The 25,784-nt window shown below is 36.4% G+C and overlaps 1 protein-coding gene across 5 annotated transcripts in view; it reads right to left on the bottom strand.

The window, feature by feature from the left end:
• The window catches only part of PDE4D (phosphodiesterase 4D), a 640,379-nt gene that overhangs the window by 240,026 nt on the left and 374,569 nt on the right, over nucleotides 1-25,784 (bottom strand). For 4 of the 5 annotated variants that reach the window (XM_017874238.1, XM_017874239.1, XM_017874236.1 and 1 more), the window contains one exon: nucleotides 14,895-15,086. In XM_017874238.1, the coding sequence (XP_017729727.1) occupies nucleotides 14,895-15,086 (192 nt within the window). Of the gene's footprint in view, nucleotides 1-14,894; nucleotides 15,087-15,619; nucleotides 15,673-25,784 lie in introns of those variants that run through there. The other variant, XM_017874241.1, reaches the window with a different exon arrangement.

Here is a 25,784-nt window from a genome sequence, read left to right on the forward strand (position 1 = left end):
CTTTCAATAAATTCGGTATTGATGGAACGTACCTCAAAATAATAAGAGCTATTTATGACAAACCCACAGCTAATATCATACTGAATGGGCAAAAACTGGAAAAATTCCCTTTGAAAACTGGCACAAGACAGGGATGCCCTCTCTCACCACTCCTATTCAACATAGTGTTGGAAGTTCTGGCTAGGGCAATCAGGCAAGAGAAAGAAATCAAGGGTATCCAGTTAGGAAAAGAAGAAGTCAAATTGTCCCTGTTTGCAGATGACATGATTGTATATTTAGAAAACCCCATCGTCTCAGCCCAAAATCGCCTTTATTCTTTTAAAATATTTTTAATGACTCCAATCTATATTTGGTAATCTCTAAAATTTATCAAGTTATGTGAATCCAAATGTACTAAAATGTGAGCATAGATTCTATTTTCAAATAAATTAAAAAAAATAATCATATGGGTTTTTCAGACTAATTTCAGTTCATGTATCATTCATTCATTTTTAAAAAGCTACTTATTAAAGGAAATATGCTTATTTTAATTAAATATACATAAGACAAAGCTAAATATTAAAATGCTACATGAGAAATTGCACTGCACAGGGAATTCATAGGAATGTTAAATATTTTATATTGCTACTTGCTTAAATTAAAATCATGAAACTAATTTCAGACAATAAAATATACTGAAAAATGTGACTACCAAGAAAATTTTGCAAAACCAAATTATTTTTTCCATATAGTGTTTAAAAGAGATGATTTGTTTTTCCAAAAATAATGTTCACTCTGACAAATTATAAATTTAAGAATATAATTAATGATTTAAAATTACTTATAAAGGAGGCATCAGATTTTTTGATAAACTCTAAGTAATCCATATAGTAAACAAAACAATACGAAAAATACACAAAAACTGTGTATCCTTGGTATTAGACATACTTGAGGATATGGATCCTCTGTATTACTTGGCCTTTTAATTTGAAACTAGCTCCATTTAAGTCAAAATAAATTAAGCAGTACATCTATTTATGAAACCCTAGGGAATAAAGTTCCTAATATAATAAAGCCAACCTCAGTTACAAGTGAATGTGCTTTTCCTCTTTGGAGCTATTGCCACTTAGAATTAAAATAATCTATTTAACACAAAACTTGTATTAAAATCACAACTACCAATACTTTCAATTTAGCAAGAATGTCTGGCAACCTTTTACTGAGAATCAAATAAAATGTAAATTAATATATGAGTAACATTAAAACTGTCTGGTATTGTGTGAGGTAATATCTTCCAAATTGAAACTTTTCAATGCCAAACCCAGGCCACATGTTTGTATATCTAGTTATGCAGCTTTTCTGGTGTTTTGATCATTCTAAATAATTTGAAAAATTTTAAAGAGATGTGGAGTCTCACTCTGTTGCCTAGGCTAGAGTGCAGTGGCACAATTCACAGCTCATTGCAGCCTCAAGCTCCTGGACTCAGGTGATCCTCTCACTTCAGCCTCCCAAGCAGTTGGAATTACAAGTGCAAACCACTATTTTTATTTCTTAAGGCAAGCCAGAATTTTTTTTCTTTTTTTGAGATGGGGGTCTCATCTTGAATTTTAACTCCCACAATTTCCACATGTTGTGAGAGGAGCCTGGTGGCAGACGACTGAATTATGGGGATTGGTCTTTCTGGTGTTGTTCTCATTATAGCGAATGAGTCTCATGAGATCTAATTTTTTAAAAAGAGGAGTTCCCCTGCTCAAGCTCTCTCCCTTTGCCTGTTGCCATCCACATAAGATGTGAATTGCTCCTCCTTGCCTTCCACCATGATTGTGAGGCCTTCCCAGCCAGCCACGTGGAACTCTGAGTCCAATTAAACCTCTTTTCATGATTGTGAGGCCTCCCCAGCCATGTGCAACTCTTGAGTCCAATTAAACCTCTTTCTTTTGTAAATTGCCCAGTCTCGGGTATGTCTTCATCAGCAGCGTGAGAACAGACTAATACAGTGACCTTCAAAGATATTTAGTTTTCTGAAATTTAAACCATTTGCTCACATCTTATTAATATTTTAAGAATTAAGAAACAACTCAATAGCAAGAAAACAAATAACCTGATTTTAAAATGGGCAAAAAACCTAAATAGGTCTTTCTCAAAACAATGGCCCAACACAGTGGCTCACACCTGTAGTCCCAGCACCTTAGGAGGCTGAGGTAGCAGGATAGCTTAAGTCCAGGAGTTTGAAACCAGCTTGGGCAACATCGTGAGACACGCTCTCTACAAAAAAATTAAAATCAAAACAAGACCTACAAAAAAAAGGTTAACAGGTATATGAAAAAGTGCTCAACATCACTAAGCTTAAGTGAAATGCAAATTAAAACCACAAGGAGATATCACTTGACACCTATAATAATGGTTTTTTATCAAAAAAAGGTAACAAATATTGGTGAAGACGTGGAGAAAAGGAAGCCTTTTAACACTATTGGTGGGAATGTAAACTAATACAGTCACTATGGAAAACACTATGAAGGTTCTTCAAAAAATTAAGGATAAAACTACCGTATGATCCAGCAATTCTATTTCTGGATATCCAGAAAATATATCCAAATAAAATGAAATCAGTATGTCAAAGAGATACCTGCACTCCCATGTTTGGTGCAGCGTTAATCATAATAGCCCAAATATGGAATCAACCTAAGTGTCTAACAACAGATGAATAAAGAAAATGTTACACACACACACACACACACACACACACACACACAAGATTCCTATTCAGGCTCAAAAAGGGGATATCTTGCCATTTATGATAATATGGAAGTTCCTGGAATGCATTATGCTTAGTGAAATAAGTCAGGCAAGAAAGATAAATACCATGTGATCTCACACATATGTAGAATCTAAAAACAAAATCAAACTTATAGAAGCAGAGAGTAGAACAGTGGTTCTGGGACAGGGCCTGGGGAAGAATGGGAGGATGTGGAATGGGAGATGTTGGTGAAAGGGTATGAAGTTTCAGTTAGAAGGATAAATAATTTCAAGATATCTATTGTACAGGCTGGTGGCTATAATGAATAATCATGCATAGTACACCTGAAAATTGCTGAGAGTAGATTTTAAATGTACTCATCACAAAAAATGATAAATTGTTAGGTGATGGACATGTTAATTGCTTGATTTAATCATTCCAGAATGTATACATATATCAAAATATTACCTTGTATATAATAAATGAATACAATTTGTCATTTGTTGATAAATAATAAATTTAAAACTAGAATTAGAGCCTGGCCCCATCTTTGACCAAAAAAAAAAAAAAAAAAAAAATCTTTCAACCCCAAATCCTTAATTTTTGGCTCATGTGTGCTCATATCACTTGTGGAGGACAGGCACTGATGATAAAGCAGATGGGACTGAAGTTTATGCAACATAAGCAAAAAATAATCTAGTCTAAAATGGAAACTCTTTATTTGTCATGAGAAAACAATTTAGGCTTCATTAGAGAAAATACATGATGTGAATGAATGCCTTCAAATTTGTTAGTTATATGATGGCACAAAGACTATCTGTGTTTGAACCGAAATAATTAAAAAATGTTTGGCACTTGTGTGTAGACATATTCACTAAGCATATTAGGTTATTTTGTTTAATAAAAAACAATATAATAGAGAGACTTTTCTAGGACTGCTGATGTCCCAAATTATCATCAGAAGGTTTGAGTACAAAGCTGAGAGTCTGATTTCCATGGAGGGAAGAAGGATGGTGAAAGAGTTGGGTACACGGGCACGGATCCACAAGTGCTCTCATTTTGTGTTCTTAGGAACAGGATCTTCTCTCACAGTTTGTCTTACTAGCAGGCTTGTTCTTAATGCCAGTGGCCCTGCCCTTTTGGTTTTTCTCCAGAATGGGCTCCTGGGAAAAAGATTTATGGTCAACTAGTACAACAATTTTAAAGGTCTGCACGTGGTGAAAAGATTCAATAGATTAAAAGGAAGCCCTTGATCAAACAGAGAGGAAAGCAATGTGTTTTACGAATGCCTACTAGGTGCCAGACATGGTGTTCTACCAACATGCTGAATTTAATTCTGACAACTCTGCATGAAATGGATGCTCATATTCCCATTCTGAGATAAGGAACTAGGCCCTAACAACTTAAGTTACTCATCGGCAGTCATGCCCTTGGCAAGTGACAGAGCTTAGTGGTTTCCAAATACCACTCTAAGATCTAGTACTTGCCCAACAGAATGCTCACCGGTCCTTGTCAAAGTCAAAGTGTACATGGACGACGCAGTGAGATTTTTTTAAAAAAACTATACGTATTCCTTTTGAAAATTCTTTTATTCTGAGATTATGCACTTTTTCACTGAAGTGAAAATGTCTTAAAAAATAAAAACATATATTGATGGGAAATTCCTTGATAATGTTCTTTATCTGGCAAAATAAGGAGTTAGTAACGCTAGGTCAGTGTCCTAGGTATTTTTTGAAATTTTACTGAGTCATAAAATCCCAAGGCATGGAAATGTTCAGTGTAGCTGAACTTGAACCCAGGCGTTCAAATACTGTTTTGTTTTTATCATGCTGCTTTCCGTATGCTCGAATGGATTTAGACTATTCTGAAGGCACATAGAAGTAAATGTTTTAGATTCTAGAACAGCACTGTCCAATAGAATATTTCTTCAACATTCTATTTCTGCAACAGAATATTCTGCAAGACTCTTTCTCAGTGCTGTCTAATATGCTATCCACTAGCTAAACACACACACACACACACACACACACACACACACACACACACACAAAACAATCCACAAAAACAAATCTATCTTGGTGGTTATAACAAATCCGATTTGAAGTTCTGTAAGTACCAAAGAAAAAATGAATTTTGAAACATGAAAATATGAGATCTGCATGTAGTTTTGTTCTCGCTTGGGAGCCAAACAATGAGTTAAAAATTTTGTACATGGGATAATTCATGACATTTATTGGGAGACAAAGTCATTTACTGAATTGGTGAAATGATTTCTTGTCATATCACAACCTTCCATATTTATAGAGGGGTGAGCAGTTATTCTTTTTCTTTCTGCTCTTAAGTTGCCTGTGTCTAAAGAAAGGGTTGCAGGAATTGACACATTATATATGTTTAGATACAACTTTCCAGTATTCAATGTCAGCAAATTTTTCTTGACCCAAGTTAGGAAAAACCGTAAAGTCTCAAGGCAATTAACAGTAGGTGGACACAAAGCTTGGGAGATGCTGCAGTGGGCAGATGGAATAATTGGGGATGTTTCCTCAGTGAACCTGGGAAATCATACCACAAATTACCAGGAATCTGAGAGCAAAGCCCAGTGGTTGATATTCCTTACTTGGTTTTCTAAAGAAAAACCACGGGTCTGCTTGATGCTTTCTTTCTGTTTATTTATAAAGCACATCTTTAGATGATTCATATTGCAAGGGCTTAGACAGAATGATTTAGCAATACTCACTGAAATATCTTATCTCAAGAAACCCATCACATAAATGTTCCAGTAGTGTGACTGCTTTTCCTTATACGGCTCAGAAAACAGTAAAGGAGACATTGAGAACAATTCATTAAGAAGCTAGGGCTGATAAGAAAAGTAAATATTTAAAGTGATTGATGTGTAAGTGAAAACAAGTATTTATATAGGAATCTCAGTGTTGGCTGGAAACATCTCCTTTTCTATCAAGAATTTTTAAAAATTAAATAAAGACAAGAGTGCATGCTCCAAACAATTTTGTTTTGTCTTATTTTCATGGATCTATGGTGTCTTCAAATGATACTCTGGCATGGAGTAGGTGCTACTGATATTTTCTAAATGAGTAAAACAATGACAGTATTCAAAAATGCACATCAATTGATACACACCTTTATTTAGAATGTGGAAAACATGTATTGGTTATCTCCAATAGAAGTCAACTTTCTTCTTCTTCTCAGCCTGCCACCATAGGCCCTACTGTTAAGATTTAAAGTTCAGGCTGCGCATAGTGGTTCCTGCCTGTAATTTCAGCACTTTGGGAGGCCAAAGCAGGAGTACTGCTTGAGCTCAGGAATTTGAGACCAACCTGGGCAACATAGCAAGACCTCATTTCTGCTAAAAATTTAAAAAAATTAGCCGGGAGTGGTGGCATACCCCTGTGTTTGGGCTACTAGGGAGACTGAGGTGAGAGAATCACTTGAGCCCAGGAGCTCAAGGCTGCAGTAAGCTGTGATTATATTGCTGCACTCCAGCCTGGGCAACAGAGTGAGACTCTGTCTCAAAAAAAAAAAAAAAGATTTAAAGTTCAAAATATTTATATTTTACAATACACTGGAGCATGGTTTTGATTTTAGTCTTCTTTACTATACAGAGGGAAGAGGGTTGAGATAAAGTGAGAGTATACTAGTATACCTCTAGGTACAATATCCACAATTGGATGAACCAGTATCTCTTCTGCAGTGGCCATTTGCCTCTTAAAATTTCAAGAGGCAGGAACAATCAGTAATTTTCAACTATGGGTCCTTCATCTAGGGGCCATGTTGCATTGAGAGCACTATCCAGGTTACTGGACTAGTTTTTTAATTTCAAAATCGTCTTCAAACTTTCCTTATTTTAGTTTATTTCACACATAACTTGCTCTTAGAGATTGCATTTTTTTGATATGCACTGAAAAATAGGCTAACCTTCCTTGACTGAGGCCAATTCAAGTTTACTTTCTTCTGGCAGGAATTCAGTGTCTCATAGGATTGTGGAATAATTGCTCTTGTTATTAAACTACCCCTTCTCCCTGCATTTTTTTAAAGAAAGGAGATATCATCCTTTGAAATGTATTAAATCTGAGGTACAAGCATAATTATATAATCATTATTTATAAGTTTAAACAATTCAAAGTCACACTCTTTCTCTTATATACAGGAGTGAGAAAACTCACATGATTTTCTTTAGAGTTTTCTTTTTTCACATTTAAAAGATTTACAAGTGAGTTCAGTCTTTAATCCCAGCACTTTGGGAGGCCAAGGTGGGAGGATCACTTGAGGTCAGGTCAAGACCAGCCTGGCCAACATGGTGAAACCCCATCTCTACTAAAGATACAAAAAAAATTAGCCAGGCACGGTGGCGGGCACCTGTAATCCCAGCTACTCAGGAAGTTGAGGCAGGAGAACTGCTTGAACCCGGGAGGTGGAGGATGCAGTGAGCTGAGACTGTGCCACTGCACTCCAACTTGAGCAACAGAGTGAGACTCCATCTCAAAACAAACAAAAAAAGTGAGGGCAAATACTGAGGAACGTAGTGGGTATAAAGGAAATCTAGAAAATAAAATGGTATGCTAAATATTAGCGCAAAGTCCTAGAGTTAGAATTGCAGCAGCCTTGTCATAGAAACAATGAATTACATATATGTTTGGTCAGTTTTCGCTTCTTTTTCCCTCTGCTTTAACAACTTTTTATGACTAACATTTATCCCTCCATATCTCCTAAGACTTCAGTATATATCTATTATTTTGGTAGCAATAACCAAGATATATTACTACATATAACTCAATTAATTCATTATTTTAAAGGTTAGAGCACTGGCAATGATACTCAGAGGTGCTGACACCATCTCACTGTAGTAACGCATTAAAATCAATACTTGATTTTTACCCTGTGGCATGAACAACATTACCATTTAAAATGTCTAAACATCAGGATTTCATTTTTATGATTTTTTGAAAGTATGAGATTAGAAATATAAAATGCCTATTCAGCTAATATTTTAAATCCCCCAGTTCAAGGATTGAAGAAACATGTTTAGCTAATTTACCAGACTTATTTTACAATTGATGAAACTCCTATTTTTTTAAATCAGAAATAAAACTACCTAAGTGATTGAAAAAATGGCACCACATAAAGCGGAATTTTTAAACAAAAAGATAGTAAAAAGGTATTCTAGTAGCAGATGACCTTAGCATATTTTGCTGATAAACTTCTTGAGATTTAATAGCTAGTATTAATGTCTGCATCAACACTCTGAATAATACTAGTAACAGTGGCCAGCACACAGAGCAATGGAAGAAAAAGCCTGGTCTATCTAGATCATTACCAAAATAATATCATATTTTATAATAGAAGATTTTGGCTACCTGGGATCCTAACAGAATTAATAAAAAGATAAATTCTCTACTCTAGCACACATCAGATAGCTCACAGCTTTCAAACTGGTATTTTTTTCCTCCTAACAAAATTCTCTCACAGAGTCTCACATAGAGATCTGATTTGTCTCTAATCATTTTTTATTTTATTTTATTTTATTTTATTTTATTTTATTTTATTTTATTTTTTATTGAGGCAGGGTCTCACTCTGTCATCCAGGCTGGAGTAGAGTGGTGGGATCATGACTCACTACAACCTCAACATCCTGGGCTCAAGTGATCCTCCCACTTCAGCCTCCCAAGTAGCTGAGACTACAGGCGCCCACCACCATGCCCAGCTAATTTTTGTATTTTTTGTAGAGATAGGGTTTCAACATGTTGCCCAAGTTGGTCTCAAACTCCTCAGCTCAAGCCATCTGCCTGGCCTCCCAAAGTGCTAGGATTACAGATGTGAGCCACCACACCTAGCCTGATTTAGCTCTAATTCTTCAGATATAAATAAACACCCAATCCAAGGATTTTCAAACTTTCTCAGCACGTGGTGCCCTTAATATCTCATTTTTTTTTTAACAACAGCAATCCATTGGCCAAAAGAAATAACTAATAGTTCCAATTATTAAATAGTTAAGTCCAAATAATTTAATAAGGTTTTGTTCTAACAATTTAGCACCCACTGAGCACTATGTCAATTTCTCATTTTGGAATGAGATTGGACATTGGCTCGCTTATTTTTGTTGCACATTGATTTCTGCTCAGCACTTGATTTTTATCCAACAATTGCTCAAAACCCAATTTTGCAAAGATATGGTGTCACAGAAAGGAATATCGTGGTCTTGATTGGAAACTGGGAACTATTTCAAGCTATTAGTTTTCCAGGTGGTTGACACATGTTTTGTGTTTTTCTTGAAAATTTAAAATAACGCTTGCATCCATGTGCATTCCCTCTGTTGCCTCAGGACACGTTTTGAGAACCTTGGCCCTAATCCCATCACTCTTATACCACAGGGTGGGGGTGAGGATACCTCCCCAGTTGGGAACAACCCAGGAACTGGGGAAGAGATGATTTGGCCATGGTAGCTTTCTTTGTGTGGTTAATGGAAGAAGGCTTTCAAGATAGCAAACTAATATGCTTTTGAAATGTTCACACTTGATCCTAGCCAAAAGGCCGAGAAGCGATGAAATGCTCATTAGTGTAATATTATCTTGCAATCTAGCTAAGAGATGACTACAAACTTTTTATGTACATCCAGTGAGAATTAGAACTGCTGTAATGCAACATATCTTTTTTATTTATATTCTTCCTAGTAAGACCAGGGAAGATTAATAATCTGGAATAAAAGATACAAATAGACATAAAGGGAATTCTTCTTCCTTTTTCAAACCCAGGACTGGAAGCAATACTACCCTTATACTTAGGCCAAAGAAGTAGAGAGGAGTGGCTATGACTGAAAACACACATTAGAGGCCCGAGAAGTGGTGAGGGACTTGTTAATTGCTAAAGAAAGGACAGTAGTTTGAGATGGGGGGTAGGGAGAGTATTATCCACTAGCTGAGAAAATGCCCCAATGGGGCACCCCAAAGGTCTGATCAGTGAAGTCTGATATATCTGTATAGTGCTTGGGGATAACTTAACTAGATTCCCAAGTGTGCCCAGGTTTTTATGGTATATCAAGTCTATTCACTTCCTCCTCACTGGCCCTCTGAATGCATTCACCCCACTCCATATTCTGTGTGTAGAAGCAATGTATATAAATGTGAGTGAAGAGACGCTTGGATCATCTTTGCATCCTATGTGTTGGTGTTAATTCAACAAAGGATGGGGAATAGAGGGTCAGTTATCCAGGTGAATTGAGTATTTCTTAAAACTTAAGTAGTTTGACAGGTAACTTATATTCAATAAATTCATAGTTTTGTGACTTAATTCTACTTATCTTGTCACTGCTAATTCTCCTCTTAATCTTTGCAACGTATCATATCTTTGTGTGCTTCCAAATACAGATACTGTATTACTGGATGATGTGAAACAACAGAAGTGATTGTTATTCAGATGCTGAAATATTAAGACGACAAAAATATTGTCTATTTACACTGTAATTTTCATCATGTTTCTTCCTGACGTCACTTGGGCAAACTTTTGTTATCTAGTTGTTTCTACTGTTACAAAAAATTTTTACTATTAATGGTAATTCAAATTTACTTTCATGTATTTATTTATTAGACTCATGCTAGTATTTAACATTTTTCTTTTTCTTACTTTTCTTAAGAATTAAGTTGCTACTGCATCATCTATATTTAAAAAACTGTGATGGTTTCTGAGCAGAAGTGATCAGGAACTTCTCTTCTGCCTTGTATGAGCTAATTTTTTAAGATTCTGAGTTTAGCCTAGTGCTCTATACTTGTACACATTCTCTAAGAGTTGTCTATATATTTACTTTGTACCTCTTTGAGCTTTTATTTTATTCTTCATCAAATTTTCATGCTGCTATGTATTTCACTGGTTTAATGAATTTGGTCAACAGTTACTTCTGTTTCTCAGCAGTTTTTGCTGTAGTAGCATACAGTACTTTGTTTACAATGGCATTATCAAAATTATGTGCTCCTAGAAATAATCAAAATGGTTGGTATTTTTTTTCCAAAAGATTAAGCTCGGACTTTGGCTTTCTAATCTGTAAAATGGCATAACAATGTCGCTATCAAAATGACTGTGAGTATATCAAATAAGATAGCTGGTGTGAAAATACTTGGGAAAGTTGATGATATACACACACCATGTCTGTTATGATTACTATTACCACCATCTTTATCTGTTTTGCCATTTCATTGGTTTCTATTTATAGAGGACAAGATGACGATATCCTGTTTACTAGGAGGGGATTATTTTCCTTCTTCTCACTTTCGCAATATAGTAAATAGTTATATTTAAACTTAAAGAGTATTTAAAGGTTTTCCAAAACAGTCCAATTAAATAGATAACCACAAACCTTCATTTTAAATATCCTTTCATTAGGCACCTATCCTCATTAGGTACTGTTTGTGTTTGAAATTTCTAAGAAAATTTCTCAATAGGAAAGGTTAACTAGAACAATTAATATGAAATCATCAAGTAATTAAATATATCATAACATCATTCTCTATAAAGCACAGTTGAATTATAGACATCAGACAGTCTTCATAGCATTATTGTGAAATAGGTAAGGTAAGAAAATTAAAGTTTACACATGGCCATATGAAAATTCAAATTAAGAGAAGGCATAGTCCTTTATGGTGGAAGATATGTGCAGTGTCAGATTAAATGTTGAAATATTTATTCTATTTACTTTTCTTTCCACAGAAACTTAATCTCCTTGGTAGAAAGAATGCTTTCTAGGAGTTGGTGTCAAAGGAACATCTTACTGCTCCAATGTAAATATCCAAGGAGAATGGAAAAGCTAAACATGTGAACACATTATTTTTCAGCAACATATAGAGTTGACTCATGGTCTGATTAAACTCATCTTTCTATCTGAGTCCGATCAGATAAAGAACTCTTGAGACACACAGCAAAATGAGGTCATCCTTGCAAGTTTGATTTTGAAATAAAAGCATTTCATATTTAAATATGAAATGCTATAAGGTTTTCATAAAATACATGTATATATTTAATATTTACTAACTGGAGTAGAATGTATGAAAGAAATGATCTATCCAAAACTCAGTTTACTACAATTTAAAAAGGTAGAACACATAACTACATAAATGGACTCCACTAACTCACTGTGAGTTTTCCTCTTTCTTTTATCAGTACCAAGGTTGACTCACCCTTGATGAAGTTGCATTAGATGACTTTCAGTTCGGTCATTTGCTTATTTAACATTGTTTATCGTTATCCATGGGGCTGGTCAGTATTCTACTCACCTCTACCCTGTTCCCTTTTATGATCTGCATGGTCGATTTTTTGAGCCTTTCCCTTTCTTCTCAAGCTGCCCCATCCTTCTCTCCTCTGGCTATTGATGGCTGTACCTTCTACTTTTACATTCATTCATTTGGAGATGGAGGAGTAAAATGTTTAGAGAATTCATGGCTAATATCTCTTAACATTTTACTCCTCCATCTCTAAATTTACATTTCCCTTTTTTACTCTTCTCCTCCTCCTCCTCTCTTCTTCTTCTTGTCTTCTCTCTTCTTTTTTTCCTTCTCTCTTCTTCTTCTCCTTCTCTCTCTCTCTCTCTTTTTTTTTTTTTTTCCCCCAGACACAGTCTTGTCTTGCTCTGTCACTCAGGGTGGAGTGCAGTGGCATGGTCATAGCTCACTGCAACCTTGAACTCCAGGGCTCAACCAATCCTCCTAACTCAGTCTCAGACTAAAGGCACATGCCACCAGAGCCAGCTAATTTTTCGGATTTTTAGTAAGGACAAGGTCTCACTATGATGCCCAGGCAGGTCTTCTTTGTCCTTCCTAAAGAATACAGTTCTGGTATTTACTACTTTTCCAAGGATGGCCTCCTTACTCTGGCTTATGATCACATTTTTATCAGCAACTACAGCTCCATCTTTAACCCTTTTTTCCCCTTGAATTTTTAGTTTCTTTCTATCTTGTGGAGCCTTCCCTCAGCTCAAGTATCCTGAATTCATAAAAATTCTGCTTGAACCTAATTCTCTGTCAGGAAACCTTAGTTCTCTCTTCCTCCTCCACCCGTTAGCCTTTTAAAGAGATGCCTGGGTTTGCTCACATTTCCACTTCAATTCATTCCTTAGCCCAGGGGCTCCTAATGCTATTACCTGAATACCACGCTCCACTCAACTGTCATTCAAAAACCTAGTAATTATAGAACGTAACGGTTCTCATTTCTCCTGGTCCTCTGGACTGTTATTTCTGTTTGCTGTTCCAGTATTTAACTGTTGTCTTGTTTACCCTAGGCTTATCACGTATAAGCCAATTCATCACCTGTTATCTGCCGCGTTTTCTACTCGCTTCCCTTTGTTCCTCATGTCCACGTCACCAGGTACATAGTCATTCATGGTCAAAAATCAGCATTCTCTTTGATTCTCCTTCTCCACTGGCTGTCCCCCAACATACAAACATACATCACGCACACATACACGCACACACACACACACACACACACACACACACACACAAAACCATTCTATAAGCCTCTTGCATCTAAGCCAACTCTGCTCCACTGCCATCACTCCCTTGATCTAGGTCTTCATCATATTTAGCCTGCCTTACTTCCATGAATTTCGACACGAAATACTTCCCTGTAGTCACTTTGCTATGCAATCATTCAACAATAGAGTAATCAAGATGCAATAAAAAACAAGAATATGATCATGCCAAAACTCAGCTAAAAACCCCATAGACGATATTTGAAATTATCTTCTCTTTTGCCAGGTTTCACTATTCACATCAAGCAGATTGTCATTCCTTAGTTCAGCCATAATTTTCCAAGCCTCACATTTAGTAAATGTTGTTCCCTTAGCCCGGTATTTTCTGTACTTTTCCCTTGGCTGGAAAACTGTCCATCTCCTCTCTATGCTCCTGCAGTACATTGTAAATGCCTCAAGGATTGTGCTCACCATATTTTATTACAATGGTCTAAAATGCCAAACTTTACTGCTCCACAGATTGAGAGCTTTAAATACACCATATTTGCTCAAGAAGCATTCTCATTATGTGTGTATGAATAAATAAGTGTCATGAATTTCAAATCTAAGAAAGTGAGATAAAAATAATGTAGAAATAGGGTCACTAGGAATAGAAAGTTGTTTAGAGATGAAGAAGGGTAGACGTCAATAATACAACTGCTAAAATAGCAACCATAGTTTGTAAAAATAAGTGAAATATAATTTCATTTCTAGAACCCCATGTAGACCTACTGCAATACCCTGATGCTCTGCTAGAATGGCAGGAATAACACTAGACACTCGGGGGTCCCAAACAGACTAATTCTTATCAGATAAACTGCAGCCTGTTGTGAGTTTTTGATGTCATGAAAAGATGGTGAATGTTATTGGACAAATGTATAGACCAAGACAGAAAGATGAAGATCAATTCTATACAGAGGCAGATGTGCCACAAATGATAGTATAGGCATTGAGAATAAAGACTTATGTAGAAAAACATACACAATACCACAAGAATGAAATGCACTGAGAAAATGAGCTAGTGATGGGATATGATCTGCAAACCTGCTTGTCAGTTTTCACTGTTTTTCAAGCTGTACTATGTCTTAAATGAAATTCAAGTCTCTCTAACGTTTTCTGTGCTTGCCTCTAATGATCCTTAAAAGTTGGCTTAATTTCGGCAAAGTTCCACAAAGATTTCTTAAATGATCTGGCAAACCAATGCTAACATCTGTACATACATCAATTGAAATATATTCAAAATGTTATACAGTCTGTATACAGTCTGTTTCACAGGACTTTTCAAATGTAGTTGAAAGCTTTTCAAATATTAGAAAATATCCATGTAGGTAGGTAGCTAAAACTCAGGTTCTACATAAATATAAGGTAATGATTTAAGTGTTAGTTTCCATTAAAAATTTAATTCTCAGTTTTCCTAGAAAGTGTATTTTCTGGGAAAATAAATACGTGTGTGTGTGTGTGTGTGTGTATGTGTGTGTGCGTGTGTTAGTCAAGAGTGACAGTGCACTCAAGTTAAATCTACCATTCATTTCTAGCTTGTATAATTTTATTCATATTCTTTCTATATTGGAGAAGAGTGATACAGTTGAACAAAAGTCATTAGTTTTATTACATCATCAGCTCTAGATATAAATTTACTCGGTTTTCTTTCTCTTTGCCTACCCTTGTACTTACATATCACTGGCAATGGAGGAGTTCCGGGACATAGACTTTGGAGAGAGGTCATAATCGCTGTCAGATCGATACAGGAAGGACTCCCGGCGTTGACTGTGAACAAAATTTGCTTGGAGAATTAGCCCAGATCCTGGGCTGGTCATGGGATCCAAGGGACTCCGTCCCGCAGATGTGCCATTGTCCACATCAAAACTGTAAAGGAAGGAGAAGAAATTATGTTGCTGTGAACATTCACATGTTCGTATTTTCACAAAGCATTTAGCTTCAACTGAGGAATTGACAGTGGAATTAGCAGGAAGCAAAATTACAGCTAATTTCTGCCATAAAAATATGATAATATTGAAATACATAAAAGAAAAACACATTGACTTCACATTCTTGCTTTCCTGGATACTGTTGTTAACTGACCGGATACAAGATACAGGTTTTTCCAAACTCAACTTCAGTTAAAAGGGAAACGTTCTGCAAAAATTAATCTTCTAAGTACAAAATTCCTTTTGGAAAATAACAAATACACAGTAATTCGTTAAATATTTGAATTTGATTCAACAAATGCCCATTTTGTGCCTAATGCTGTTCTCCCAAACCCGGGCTCCTCCCCCACACTCCTACCCTACTACATCCATCCAAGCTTTAATTTTCATTGTGCCCACTTCCTTCCATCCCTACTACCAATATTTTAGATTCAGGTCTCCATCAAATTTCATCTATATTATTATAACAACCTTTCTATCAGTGTCTTGAATCCATTTTCCAGTGTCATTCTTCAGTTTAAAACTCTTCAGTAACTTACTATTGCTCTCAGGATGAAGTCAAAATTTCTTTGCTAGACTGCCAGTCTAACCATCTGCTCTCAATTACAATTAGTTGCCCTCCCAGCCTCAACTTGCAGCCCTCATCCATTGGGGACTTCATGCTCAACTCATATTGAGGCACCATCTCCTTGTCACAGGCTCTCACCTCCTGCTCCCCTAAATAATCAAATCTCCTTTCCCCTGCCTAATTGTCACTCAACCTTGAGACTTAGCCTGCACCTGAAAGGCTGCCCTGGTATATCAGAACTTTGTGAAAGACCCTTTCTCTATGCTCCCAAGACACTTTCCCACTCCCTAATGACAGAATTTACAATGAATTGAAAATGTTTTTCACCCGGGAGCTCTCTACGAATGGAGACTCAGCATATTCTTGGCTCTTTGAAAACTGTGCCCAAGTGTCTTGAGTAAATGATTAAATGAATAAAAGGCACTGTGCTCAGCAATACGTATTTCAGAGCTGGGAAAAAAATAACTACACACACAGTTCTTAACGTCATAGTCCTTATAATCTAGATAAACTTTCCACAAAGAACCTTTCTAGTGAAACATCAACCAGTATTAAAATAAAGTCAACTTTCATGTGTTCTTAGGAGAGGAGGGTGAGAGCTTATGATAGCCCAGCAGGTGTGTGGTTTTAAAGAAAAAATTGTTGAATGAATAAATAAACACGTGAATTCAAGTTTTGCTGTCATTAACATTTTCCCCATTAGAAGCTTTATCCAAACTATTAACTAGCTAAATTTAAAACATTCCTTTATTTTCTTTATTGGAGTCATTAATAAATAGAGTTGTGACTCTAAGATTGGAAGATATTTCATGGATCACTTTGAATCTATGATCAAATAACAGTGGCTCCAAAATAATCCATCAAGTAAACAGAAGAGGAAAAACTCACTATCGCGAGCAGTTATAAGTATGTTTTTCCAACTTAAAATTTTCTTATAATTGTGTCACTTTATAGATGTATTGATTTGGTTCAGGAGGGACAATGAGAGATTATCTAGTTGAACAGACTCACTTTACAGAGGAGGATACCAGGTCCTAGAAAAGTTAATTGACCAGTCACTGAGCTAACTGTATTATCATTGATTGTTCCTAAAGTCCTTCCAGCTCTACTGCATGATTATATAAGCCACAAATATATGTGACACCCAAACAAGGGACATCTGTTTCACCAGAATAGGATAGGCACATATGTATGTGGGACCTTGTCAATTCCCAGGAAGACTGGAAGGGGAGGATGGTCTCTAATCATTCAATAGACATACGTTAGGGATCTTCAGCAAACTCTCCTTGGATATGCTTAAAAAGGCATTTATTAAGCATCTACTATGAGTGCATTAAGATACAAAAATAAAGGATGAATGATTAACTCAGGCTGGGATATCTGAGAAGTTTTCATGAAGAGTAGTATTTAAGGTTTTTGAAGGTATTGTATTTAGTATACAACTGGAAGACATTAAAAACTGCTGAATAGTGGGGGTTTGGCAAAGTAGATTCTCTTCTAAGAAGACAGTCATGGCAGCTTTTCAGCATGAGGAGGACCTAGTAATGTGAATACCTATAGAAATGTTTATGTTTATTTCCCTTTAATATCATGATATTCTTTTTGCTACATTTTAAAAAAGAAAATACCCTCTCCTTCCTGTGCACGAACAGAAATGGAAGAGATACAGAAGTGTGAGTTTTGGTTTAGTCTTTTTCAATTCAATTGAGTAAATACCAAATTTGTAAAAACCAGTAATATTTTTTCTTTAATTATAATTTGTCCAATTAAATTAAGCAAGTCAACTTACAGAGACACTTCACTATAAGTTTTGAAACAAATATTGCTAAATATCTTAAGTCATTTAGATATTTAAGATATTTTTAAATCTTAAAACTTTTGGGCCACAATATTACCACTAAAACCAAAACATTTATTAATAGGTCAGAAAGTGCTTGATATGAGATATTCTAGGGGCTTTTATATTTTTCTTTGTATACTGTAATATAAAAATTTGTCCACTAGATGGAGATCATTTTCTTAAACAAAGAAACTCTATTTTCCACTGAAGGGTTAAATAACCTTAAAGGCCTAAATTATTTCTTAGGGACTCACGAAAATAACCCTTTAAATGGCATCCAAAAAACAAAGTTCACAATGTATACTAAGTAATTGTCAATATTGATACAATTACATTAATCTAATATCGGTATTAGCTTTACAAACATTGAGAATGAAGATCTAAAAATAATGACTGATATTTTATTGGACTTTTACTTAAAGAAAAAAATACTTGAGAGGATTTAATTGAATTTCCATAACAAATCACTGACTACTTATTGTGTTGGAATAAAGTAACATGAGCATGATTAATAGTCTGAGGTTTCACTCTAAATTTTGGCACCGCAAGTACTCTCAGAATACGGTTTGTTTTGGGAAGTGAACCTAGGGTCTGAGTTCATTTGCATAATTGATTCCCATTATATTAAATGCTCTTATGATCAAAATTAGTTATCAAGAAAAGGTCATATTACTGAAAGTCTCTAGTCTGAAGTATCAGCAAATGTCAGTATTAGTGAATGACTTTATAGAAGTCATTCCCTTTTTTATAGAAAAAGAGACTTTATATTTTGAAATATTCATTGAAAAAACTTTTACATTACATCCTATGTCCTTAGATCAGCACTTTAATAAGTACAGATATACTAAACATTGTCCTTTTCTAGAAAGCACTAAAGTCTAGTTAAGGTAATAGAATATCAAGCAACCACAGAAAATAAAAGCAACACAACAGGTGGCATCTGTATTAAATAGTATATAAATACTAAAACATGAAATTGTATTATATAGGCAATCAGACTATGTGATGTAGACAATGAATGTAAAGGGAATTTAAGAAGTTGCATGATGTACACCTTTGAAGGAGAGTTAAAAAATGTCCAGCCAAAGTAGAGTTGGGGTTGGGTGTGGAGGCCACCCACCAAAAGTGAAGCCACAAGAACAAACCCAAGAAGGAAGGAGTAAGGCATGTGTATAAAACAGGACATTTAGTGTCTAGCTCAATTTGAGGCTTGGTATTAAAGAATAGTGGGGACCTATAAAAATGGCAGTTCTGTACAGTTCAACCTAACAGGTAGGGCTGGATGTGTTGATGGCAAGCTGGGTCAGGGAGTGTCAGCAGAAGTTTGTTATAAAGACTTATGTGGAAACGCACAAATCAACTTTTAACACTGAAATCTCAGGGAAGTAAGATGGGGAAGACTAGTATTTGTTGAAATAAACATATGCTTTTGCAACAAATAAAAGGTAGAAAACAGAGTAGAGGCTGAGCACAGTAGCTCATGCCTGTAATCCCAACACTTTGGAGGCACACATGGGAGGATCACTTGAGTCCAGGAGTTCAAGGTTACAGTGACTATGATCGTGTAACTGCACTCCAATCTAGGTGACAGAGCATGACTGTCTCAAAAAAAAAAAAAAAAAAAAAGAAAAGAAAAGGAAAAGAAAAAAAAGCAAGAAAGACAAAAAAACAGAGTAAAGAAAAGGAGAAAATAAATTTTAATTACAAGAGAGCCCCCAAAAAGGCTTGTTCCTTAAATACTTCAAATATTAGAACTAGGGGCTTTGCCTTGAGAGAGGGAGGTTAGTCGTGGATTTTTAAAAGGCAGTACATTTTTACTCGGTACTAGGTAGTAAGTTAACTGAGAATTAGACTACTTACTTAACTTTCTGAAAGTTAGCCTGATTACTCAGTTTGGGCTGAAATTATAGATGGCTTCAAATAAGCTACTTATTTTTGAAACATAATTTTATCAACAGTCCACATCACGGTATTATGAATAAAACAAGAAGGTGATGAAGGATAAGGTAGCCCTAACCTTAGATGCTGGTATCAAAATGATCAGTTGTGAATTTTCCAAAGACATTCTTTCAAAAACACTTGGATGTGGTGAATTCTCTTTTGACTCATAGCCAATTAGGTGGAGCCCAAGCAAAAACCTAGCGGAAGTTTGAAAAGTAACTAAAGGATTGGGGAGAGTAAAAATAACCAAGTTTAATGATGATGGCGGCAATAATAATAATGTTAATAATAATAAAACTTCTGGAGCACCTTCCACGTTCCAGGCACTGTGCTTTGCACATATTATCTCATTTAATCCTCACAATAACCCTTTGAAGTAGGCACTGCATTTTCCATTTGACCATGGGGACTCTGAGGCATAGACAAATGACTCTATGTTAAGTAGTATGCTCAAGTTCATAAGTGGGTTTTAAACTCAAGCTGTCTGATTCTAACGCTGGGGAGACCAGACTCTGTTTACACCTCTGTTATGAAGTTTCCTATTAATCATTAAAAAAAATACAGGAACACCTTTTAGCTTCCTCACCTACATGGAACTTCTGAAAATAACATTCTGATTAACTTACAAGTGACCCATGCAAAGGCTAATTCTGAGACTAAATTTTCATATGGGGCTGGGTGTGGTGGCTCACACCTGTAATCCCAGCACTTTAGAAAGCCAAGACTGGTGAATTGCTTGAGCCCAGGAGTTCAGAGCCAGCCTGGGCAATATGGTGAAACACCATCTTTACAAAAAATTTTAAAATTACCTGGGTGTGGTGGTGCTTACCTGCAGTCCCAGTTACCCCAGAGGCGGAGGCAGGTGGATCACCTGAACTTAGGAGGTCGAGGCTGCAGTGAGCCATGATTACATCACTGCACTCCAGCCTGGGTGACAGAGCGAGACTCTGTCTCAAAAAAAAAACGTTTTCATATGACCCAACATTTTGGAATTTGCCAAATCCCCAGATTTTTCCAATTCTAAACATAACAGACGGGTGTAAAAAGTCTTTGCTGTAACCCATTTGGTGGGTTTCTTTACAGCATTTGAGATTTCATTTGGAATTAGGGAAGGGTCAGTGGGTCTGCAAAAGGGCTCAGCAAATGGAACTAAGTGAGGTGCTTTCCTGTTCCACATGTTTGCTTCCTTTAATGCCATTTAAGAATGCACACAATTCTTAAAAGAGATAACTTTTGCCAGAAGGCAGTTTTGGAGGAGGAATGATATAGCTGTATTTGGTCCCCTATGAGGGGGCAGTAAGAGTAATGACCAGCTGGCCTGCTGTATTCAGAAGTGTTAAAGAATGTGTGTGGCTAGCACTACTCATGACCATTTACTCCACAGACCCATCCTTTTCTATGGAATCAGCCCCCTACAAGAAACAAAGAGAAATCGGACAAACTGACCAATGAAATAATACTCCAAGTTCTCCACACTGTTCCATTTCAGTGGAATTATTGGATGGTAATACAGTTCCAACCTACCTTTCATCCACGTTCTCAACTGCTCCCATACTTTGTGTCTACTGACCTTGTAATTGTTTGTCTACTGAAGGTCATTTCTCATCTTTTTGGCCTTTTGCTAGACACTGCTTCCCTAGTTTAAATCTTTTCCAATTTATTTTTGACCATGATATGGGCCCTCTCCTGAGCCAGAGTCCTACTACTGTGCTGAGTAAATAGCTCTCCTCATCTAGCCTAGACATTGGGACCTTATACTCAGCACTGATCCCCCAGTATGAAGCCCAAAGCGGGTGGGGCAATGAGGGCCTCAGTGGAGCAACTACTAAGGAACCCCTATCAATAGCAGCCTCCATTACCGAAGCATCTATGAAGGCAACTCACAGCGAAGATTTTGCTGAACGCCGCTGGGAACCCTGGGCCATCACTAAAGCCAGGACCATCTGAGAGCTGCCTTTTTAGCTATGTATTAAGAACAATGGCATATAGACCTACCAAAATTTTCCTGTTAATATGTTTATTTAGGAGTTAGAAAACACGGGTTAAATTTGAAATCTTGGTTCAGCCACTTCCTATTTGCATGCTCTAAGGCACGTTACTGTACCTTTCTAGGCTTTCACTGCTGATAAAGATAATTACAGTACCTAGCTCTAGGGCCATTACAAGGATTAGAAGAGAAAATGTTTGGAAAGCATTTACCACATTGCCTGGCAGCTAGTACACTCCCATTATTTGGCAGCTATTGTTTTTCACTTTTATTACTCTTTATCTTCCAGGGGGATCCTCATCTAGGTTATGCTCTTTAACTTTACTTGAACACATGACTTTGGGAAGAACCTAAAGAACCTAAAAGGGGAAGAGACCTGAAGTCCAAATCACCTGAATCAGCCTTGCAATCAATGAGGTGGCAGATGCTGGAGCCAGAATGCTCTAAAAGTTTCAGCTGCTTTTATGTCTCCACCCAACTCCATAATTCCAGTGTGCTAACATCCGGGGAGGGTGGAGACTGCTGATTTTTTTCTAGATATTCCTCACTGAGGAGAAAGAATAATTTCCTACCAGGAAGTGTGGAAGGTTTGGAGGTCCCAACAACCTAGGTGGGGCTCCAGCTGAATATAATGAGCAGAAACAGTGCGTCAGACCTCAGGTCTCCAGACACAGGGTGTAGCTTGCGGACCTCAGGTCACAATAGTTTATATTCCTGTACTCCACTCTCCTCTGTGTATTGTAGTTCATGCTGTTGGCTACACATTGGAACCCATTTTGATGCTTTGCCACTCAAGGGGAGGAGAGGCTTACTCTTGAGCTTAAGGGGAGAGTAACTGGAACTGGATGATTACATACATTTTTTCCCTCTTTATAATAGTAAATATTTTACCCACTGTTATCAATATCACAAGTTTATGAAACTCATTTCTAATCAATGCCAGTGATACTTCTCTACTGAAAATTTCCCTGCAGGTCAAATAGCTTCTCTGGAGTAAACAAAATAATGATTTGCAAAATTCACCATTTTAATATTTACTTTTTTCTGACTATCTATGGAGATGAGACTGTAGAAACTAGCATTTTACAGTGATATGCACAGATGACAATCTTTCCCAATCAATCATAAAACTGCATATTAAATTTAAGTAGGATACTCTGAGAAGGCATGATATTTAGCTATTTTACAAGATTACACAGCTAAATCATACTATGCATGTTTTAGCTTGCGTAATATATACATTTGCACAGAGTTAAGATATTTAAGAACAGACACATTTTACCTTTTGTTTTCACAGATGATTTTTATAAACAAAAGCCTGTAATCCCAGCACTTTGGGAGGCTGAGGGGGGTGGTTTGCTTGAGCTCAGGAGTTCAAGACCAGCCTGGGCAACATGATGAAACCCTGTTTCTACAAAAAAAAAAAAAAAAAAAAAACAGGCATGATGGCACAAGACTGTGGTGCTGAGGCAGGAGAATCACTTGAGCCCAGGAGGCTGAGGCTTCAGTGAGTCTAGATCATGCCACTGCACTCTAGCCTGGGTAACACAGTGAGACCCTGTCATATATACATCACACACACACACACACACACACACACAGGCACAAAGATGAAAGGTATATGCTTATTTATAAGTAAAACATTAGGTAATATCTAGAAATACATGACATATGTTTCTGGTTTGTCAGTGACACTCCCAAGTAACACAGGGCAATAAAGAGATTCAAGATGGAAATGATAGCATGAGTGTGATGTCTGGACTGTAAATGAAAGAGGATAAGCTGGACTTGCTTAGCACACTTTTGACACAATGATGTGGTAAAAGGTCAATTTTTCTGAAAAGTATTTATTAGGCCAGTGTTATGGACTGAGTCTTGCTTCCCCCAGAATTCATATGTTGAAGCCCTAACCCCACAATGAGGTTGAGGTCGAGGTTAAATCAATCTTGTTTCCTCCAGAATTCATATGTTAAATGAGGTCATATGGATGAGGCCCTAATCCAACAGGGTGGGTGTTCGTATAAGAAAGGAGAGAGACACAAGAGCATTCTCTCTTTACCAAATGAGGACAAAGTGAGAAAGCAGCTATCTGCATGTAGGAAGAGAGCCGTCAACAGGAACCAAATCAGTCTTGGTCTCGGACTTCCCAGCCTCCAGAATTGTGAGAACATTTCTGTTTAGGCCAACAGTCTAGGGTACTTCATTATGCAGCCTGAGTTGACTAAGACCACCAGAAAGCCCCAACCGAAAATTGTTTTATTTGAAGTTTATACATTACTTTTAATGATTATTTTAAAGAAAATTTTCTTAACTGAAACTCTCCCTAAGAAATCATCCCAAATTACTGCCAAGACTAATGCTATGAAATTTTCTCCCTAAATTTTCTTCTAGGTTTACAACTTCAGGTCTTATAATTAAGTCTTTTGAGTTGAATTTTTGTGTATCATTTAAGATAAGGTTTAGTTTCATTCTTTTGCATGTGAATATCCCATTTTCCCAATACCATTTGTTCAAGACTTTTTTTCGTCATTGTATATTCTGGGCATCTTTGTCAAAGATCAGTTAACTGTGTATGTTTGGGTTTATTTCTCGGTTCTACTCTGTTCTATTGGTTTTATGTCTGTCTTCATGCCAGTACCACACTGTTTTGATTACTGTCACTTAGTAATATGTTTTGCAATCAGGAAGTGTGAGATCTCCAGATTTTTTGTTCTTTTTCAGGATTGTTTTGACTATTCACAGTCTTTTGTGGTTTCTTATGAATTTGAAGATTGCTTTTCTATTTCTATAAAAAATACCATTAGGATTTTGATAGAGATTGCATTGGACAGTGTGGACATTTTAACAATATTAAGTTTTCTAATCCATGGAAGCATCAAAGCATAAGGAAAAAAAAGTAAAAATAGGCAAATGGGACTATATCAAAATAAAGTGTTTCTGCACAGCAAGGGAGAAAACACAGTGAAAAGACAACCTACAGATTAGGAGAAAATATTTGCAAAACATATGCCTGATATGGTGTTAATATCCACAATACATAGGAGCTCCTACAACTCAATAGCAAAACCTCCCAAAACCCAGTTGAAACCCCTCAAAATTAAAAAAACCCAATGAAAGAAATGGACATTTCTCAAAAGAAGACATAAAAATGGTAAATAGCTATATGAAAAGATGCTCAACATCACTAATCATTAAGGAAATGCAAAGGAAAACCACAAGATATTGCTTCACTCCTGTTGGGCTGGCCATTATCTAAAAAAAAAAAAACTGTTGGCAAGGACATGCAGAAATTGGAATCCTCGTGCACTGATAGTGGGAATGTAAAGTGATGCCATTACTACAAAAAACAGTATGGAGGTTCCTCCAAACATTAAAAATAGAACTACCATATGATCTACTAGTCCAACTTCTGGGTATTTATCCAAAAAATTGAGATCAGCATGTCAAAGAGATATTTGCATTCCCATGTTCACTGATGTATATTCACAATACTAAGATGTGGAAACAATCTAAATGTCCATCAATGAATGAACGGATTAAAAAATGTGGTATATACATACAATGGAATATTATTTAGCCTTAAAAGAAGGATATCCTGTCACATGCTACAACATGGATGAATTTTGAGGACATTATGCCAAGTGAAATAAGTCAGTCACAGAAAGACAAATATTGCATGATCCCTCTTATATGAGGGATTTAAAGTAGTTGAACTCATATAAGCAGGAAGTAGCATGGTGGTTGCTTGGCCTGGGGGAGGGAGAAACGGAGAGCTGTTGTTCAATGTGTATCATTTCAATCATGCAACATAAATAAATTCTAGAGATCTGCTGTACAACATTGTGCTAACAGTTAATAATAATGTACTATGCACTTAAAAATGTAAGAGGATATATCTCATATTATGTGTCTGCTTTTACCACAATAAAGCAACTTTTACATAAAGGATCTCAAATGGCCCTAACATGAGGTTGTGGCATTTGGACTCCTGAGGCAAAGCCTGCAGTAGCAGTATTAGGTCCATATTTGCAGTAATTACCTAGAAATAATGAGCACTTCAAATAGTAAACATATACATTCAACCAGAATATGTGCTGACAATGGGAAGTGGTAGTCGTTGTTTTTGTAGTCATTGGTAGGCCTTAATTTATCTGGTAATTTCATGCAGGCGTCAATGTGAGTGAGAATAAAACAAGTAGGGATTTATTTCTTCCCTTACATCCTATTATCATATACTGACCACTAACTAAGAGTATGGAGGGAAGAGCAGAAAAGCACATGCTCTCCAGGCCAGGCTGGA

This window comes from Rhinopithecus bieti, unplaced genomic scaffold (genome assembly GCF_001698545.2).
Source record: "Rhinopithecus bieti isolate Rb0 unplaced genomic scaffold, ASM169854v2 scaffold_6513, whole genome shotgun sequence".
Lineage (NCBI taxonomy): Eukaryota > Metazoa > Chordata > Mammalia > Primates > Cercopithecidae > Rhinopithecus > Rhinopithecus bieti.